Source organism: Kryptolebias marmoratus, linkage group LG12 (assembly GCF_001649575.2).
Source record: "Kryptolebias marmoratus isolate JLee-2015 linkage group LG12, ASM164957v2, whole genome shotgun sequence".
NCBI lineage: Eukaryota > Metazoa > Chordata > Actinopteri > Cyprinodontiformes > Rivulidae > Kryptolebias > Kryptolebias marmoratus.
In genome coordinates this window covers 17560349-17565532 of record NC_051441.1, presented here as the reverse complement: position 1 = coordinate 17565532, position 5184 = coordinate 17560349, and the positions used below count along the sequence as shown (strand labels likewise).

The following is a 5184-nucleotide window of genomic DNA, read 5'->3' as shown; positions in this document are numbered from 1 at the left end:
CCCCCCTTTTTTTTTTTTTTTTAATGTGCGGCAATTAGGGTGACAGAAAACGCTTCTGAAGGAACAAACAAAGGAGAAAACAGATGGATTGTCTTTGAGAACATTTTGTTTTTAAAAAGTGTTTTCCTGTTCGAATAGTTCAGCTTCACTTACACTGAGACGGGCTCAGATCCAGAAACCAAAAACACAAACTTTTTGCTTCCAAACCAAAGATTTGCTGTGTTTGGAAGTTATGTACAAGTTTTTTCTTACCCTATACAACTGATTATGTAAAAACATTACCATCAATGAAAAAAGCTGACCTTTTTTTTTTTCTTGCCATAATTGAACGAGCAAAGACTTTATTTATCTTGTGACATGGTCTAATTATAATAATGATACGCTTAAATAAACAACTGAACGCTGACATTTTGGAATTGCTTTCATCACTTGCATAAAACAAAACCATAAATGATTCATATGGCAGAGGTAATTACTGGATTTGTCACACCTATAAAGAAAATTAGAATTTTGAGTTTCTTTACAGCTAAACTTTATATCATCCAGCTTCAAGGCTCTCTGCAGCCATATTCTTATCATTATATTTTCATGAAAGCTTATTAATCCACAAGTTTCTACAGCTCTAACTATGGCTTTAGCTGTTTTTAAAAAAAAAGCCTGTTAATTTATTTAAAACAATCGGCCCACTGTCAGGGAAAAGCAAATGGTGTAAATTTTACCTTCAGATTGGGCAACGCTTTGAAAAATTTGCCCAGGAGCAGACCAATTTCTGTTACGAAAGGAAAAAAAACAAAAAAAAAAGGAAAGCCTCATCTCAGATTCCAGAGGTAATTTTCTGTAACTACTGATGTCAGTACAGACATTTAAAATCAAAGAGAATTCAGGCATCTGACTTTCTTCAGCCACATTAAAGGGAGAGTCTGACTCGCTGTCAAAAAAAGGGAGCATTAGAGTAAAAACTGCAAATCCACCCAGTATTAACTTAAAAAGAAAAAAAACAAAGTGTTATGGAATGACATCTAGAAAAAAAAAATCTCCCAGTTTGAATCCCACAGAGTTTTTGTGGGAGGACTTCAAACTAGCAAGAGCGTGCACATAAACTCTGAAACAAAGCAGTTTTTAGGAAGGTAATTCAGAATAACTCCAGCAAGACTCCTCAGGCCGGGACTTAAACGCCTTCTGGCCGCCTCGGCGTGATTTCTGAATGGCCCCGAGGCCCCAAGGCGCCTTGGTTCCACGAAGCGAGGTAGGAGCCGAGCCGAAACGGTCAATGTGTGGAAAAAAAGGGCAAGCCGGCTTCACGGCTCAGTAACGCGATGAAGTCATGATGTGCGGACTATATGAGCACCTGGTTGCGACATTAACCAACAAACAGACAAACAGATTGATGGTGATGCACAGCAACTTTGTATTTAATTTAAAATAAAAAAAAATTGGACGACGTACACTTTATATGGGGTTTCAAAGCCAAAACAACATATTACAGATTCATTTCAGAGGACAACTCTCAATTCTGTCTTTTTTTTAAATTATTTAAATTAGCAGTACAAAGGCAAATTGGGGCCACAACGAAATTCATGAACTGAACAGAACAAAAGTAAAATTTTTAGAGCATTATGACGAAGTCGTCGTGCGATCACTTGGTTCCGCAGTGCCTCGCTTCATTTCTGAAAGCTCACATCTGTGCGGGACGCAGCCGGCCCCATCTGTGAGTTTTAAACAGGAGGCAGCATAAAGACGGATTGGTCTGCGCGGCCATTTTGTGCAACCGTTTTAAGAGACCAACGTAGAGTAAAGTCACGGTCTCTAAGTTTTGCTTTGATCCGGTGTAGATTTTGTCTGTCGGTTTCTTGAAATTAGGTCTGTTTCACTTGATCTGGGTTTTGATAAATTTCTTGTTTTGTTCTCTCGGCTCTTTGTTAGTAATCATCACACCTACGCTGCATCTAGTTTTAATCTCCCCTCAGTGTATATATAGTCCTTTTGTTTTCAGTCGCTACTCGTCAGGTTCTTGCGTGTTGGTCCCTGTGCATTGCATGCTTTTTACTTGGCTTCAGTTTAGGTCTAGCTGTTTCTAATAAGAGTCTGTCTGCCACCACCTGCCCACCTCCAGATCTAAGTCTACATATGTGTCCTGCTGCTAGAATCCATAACCTGCAGGTATATGGTGTTAGTTTTGCTCAAGGGGCCAAGAGAAGTTCCTGAGGCGATGTACTCTCCCATTCCACTGAGAGAAAATGTATATATGTCAATGTTTTAGCTGACTAAACTTTTTTTTTTTGGTGTTATTATTTAATGTGCTCATGTTTTTCGACAGCCAACTTCAATTCAGATACCTATTGAAACAATAAATTTTTAATTGTGTAAGTTTTACACAAAACTGTCGACTTTCCTTTTTATTACGTTAGTACATTGTAAGATACATTTCAGAACCTTGTTTGGGTTTATTTTGCAAGCAGTTAATCTGATGTGTTTGTATGAAAAGTACAGTAAAAATTGGCAACGAGGGAAAGCTGAAAATAAAGTGAACACAGTTAAAAAGTTATCCAATTATTAGTTTTACTGTTAAACGTCTTGCACAATTAACTCCGGGGTATTTTAGCATACACTTATTTTTGTCAGATGAAGAAAAATGACTTCTTTCTACTTTCTTGTAGTTATTATTATGCTTTTAGAGATTTCAAACTGCAAACTTTCAGAAATACCAAAACACAGTGTCTACGTCTCATGGTGTTTTTATTTTAAAGATGTTGTTAAGTCCCATCACACCCCCTCCGTTCCCCTTTGGAGAGGTCAGAGCTGATTTTTAAAAATGCAACAGACATTCTATTATTTCACACGCATAAAGCTAAGTCCTAATGATTTATTATTTATGCTAAAGTGTGTTGGTTTATTTATGAGCGCCCTCTAATGTCCTTTCCTTGCTGTAGAGGGAACTACAGGAGAACTGGCTCAGGAACCAAAGCAGAGGTCATGTTGTTTCCTGCCACATCTGACTACGTGTCCTTCTTCGTCAGGCCGTTGTGTGTCACTCTGGTGTTCAGCACCAAAGGACAGAGGTACCTGCGGGTCGGGCTGGCGGTGCCCCTTTTTGGTTCTGTCGCTGGCCTGAGGAGGATGGTGGCTGACGAGGGGAAGCTTTCCCCTGACCAGGTAAAACAAAGCAGTGAACCTTAACTACTCGGTCCAAGATTAATACGAAACAGTTGAGCACCCAGAGGGAGTGGTTGGACGTTAAATGAAACTGCGTGTGTCCGTGTAACAATGATTATAATATCAGATCAGACGCATAACAGAGTGGGCAGTGCAGACCTGGATACGAGCCCAAAGGATTCATATAGACGTATCCTCTCCTGCAGAAAGTCGGCCCTGAGCTGTTGGAACTGGCCCTAAAGAGCCAGCAGATTGACACTGAGTCGAAGTTGACGCCTGAGCCAATCACACCTGTTCGATTGGGGAAAGATGTCCACTGGTTGTCAGAGTCCAGACTCATCTTTGAAAAGGAAACTAGATTTATTTTAAAATTAAAGATGAACAAAAACAAAAGGCTGATGAGGCAGCAAAACTAAAAGTAAGAAAATCCCAACGTGGCCAGACATGAAGCAACGACGAAACAGCAGGGAACCAAGAACAATGAACCAGCGGAGTGTGGAGGAGATGACTGGGTTTTTAAACAGAGGAGGTGATTGGAAAATGGGCACAGGTGAAGTAATTAACAAGACTTGGGGCAGTTGTAGATGGGCGTGGCAGGAAGACCAGAGAGAGAACTGGGGAGGAGTGACTAGTGACAGCAAACAAAGACATGAAGAACAAAAACCAAATCAAGACAAAGACACCTGAACAGAAAACATGAAGACAATAAAAACAACAAACTAAAACACCAAAAACCCAAAACCTGACAGTGCTGTCAGGGTGCCCTGAACCACTACCAGAGGTGACCTTAAGTTAGACCCTAGGGCTCTCCACGCCATGATGCCAGGCGTAACACTGGTGTGTCTCTTCATCGTTGGCAGGTTTGATCCTCTCCGCTCAGCGCCACCATACACACACAAACACACACACACAATGGTCATCCCAGGCCACGCAGAACCAAGTTTCAATTACAAGCGTGAGATACCATGCCACTTGTCATCAGTCCATGCCCACTGGTTACGGCTCCACTTCAAAAGCAGTCCTCTCTGAAGTGAATGCCAGCCCATGCATGGGGCGGTGAACCTGCAGTCTGACCGGAGCCAGTCGCCGCCAGGACTCACTTCGGGATGGCATGGGATGCTGTAAAGGGTCCAACACCTGTGTCCAGATGGCGGGCACAGATGTTATGGGGTTCTGTTATTGCTTGGCGCACAATACCATGTGTGTGGATGCTCCGTTGAACGATACGATCACCCAGCTTCTTCATTCAAACCCACAATGTGACCCCTATCAAACTCCGTCTGCTGACCTTCATTCCCCGCTTGACTCCCCGTCGAACGTTCAAACAACTTCTTGATATGCACTTTGGTGCCCGTTCTAGACGAACAGTTCCTTGCAAATCGAATCATCTGCTTGTGGACCAAATTAGATCCGAACCGGACCATTCCTTCTGGGTGTTAACCTTTTTGCTTTTGTCACCGAGTTACAGCGCTTTGTGATCTTTCCGTACGTCGTCCCCGCAAACTGAACACTGTTTGTGTGTGTATATCTGTTGATCTCCAGGTGATCCTGACAGAGGTTTACTCCACAGGGTTCCAGCGCTCCTTCTTTGACGAAGACGATCTAACGAGCATAGCCGAGAACGATGTCATCTACGCCTTCCAGGCTCCGCCGCTCTACATCAGAGGGGGCTCTGCACGCATCTCAGGTTTGATCTGGATTGATATTCACGACGTTTTATTTTGAGTCGCAGCGAAAACGCTACTGTACGTCGTCTGATTTGCGAGGTGTTTTTCCCTGCTTTAATGTCGATCTGTAAGCAAATACACGCGACTTTAATAAGTTAACAAACGAAACTCTAAGGGAATGCATCTACAGGGGTCCTGGGGGAGCAGAATAAGAATACAGGTGCTGGTCATAAAATTAGAATATCATGAAAAAGTAGATTGATTTCAGTAATTCCATTTAAAAAGTGAAACTTGTATATTATATTCATACATTACATACAAACTCATATATTTCAAATGTTTATTTCGTTTAATTTTGATGATT

The 5184-nt window shown here is 41.7% G+C and overlaps 1 protein-coding gene across 2 annotated transcripts in view; it reads left to right on the top strand.

Moving 5' to 3' along the window:
* The window catches only part of usp43b (ubiquitin specific peptidase 43b), an 83016-nt gene that overhangs the window by 44329 nt on the left and 33503 nt on the right, over window positions 1–5184 (top strand). Inside the window, exons 5-6 of one of the 2 annotated variants that reach the window (XM_017416765.3) lie at window positions 3018–3153; window positions 4696–4840. In XM_017416765.3, the coding sequence (XP_017272254.1) occupies window positions 3018–3153; window positions 4696–4840 (281 nt within the window). Of the gene's footprint in view, window positions 1–2930; window positions 3154–4695; window positions 4841–5184 lie in introns of both variants that reach the window. The other variant, XM_037978798.1, reaches the window with a different exon arrangement.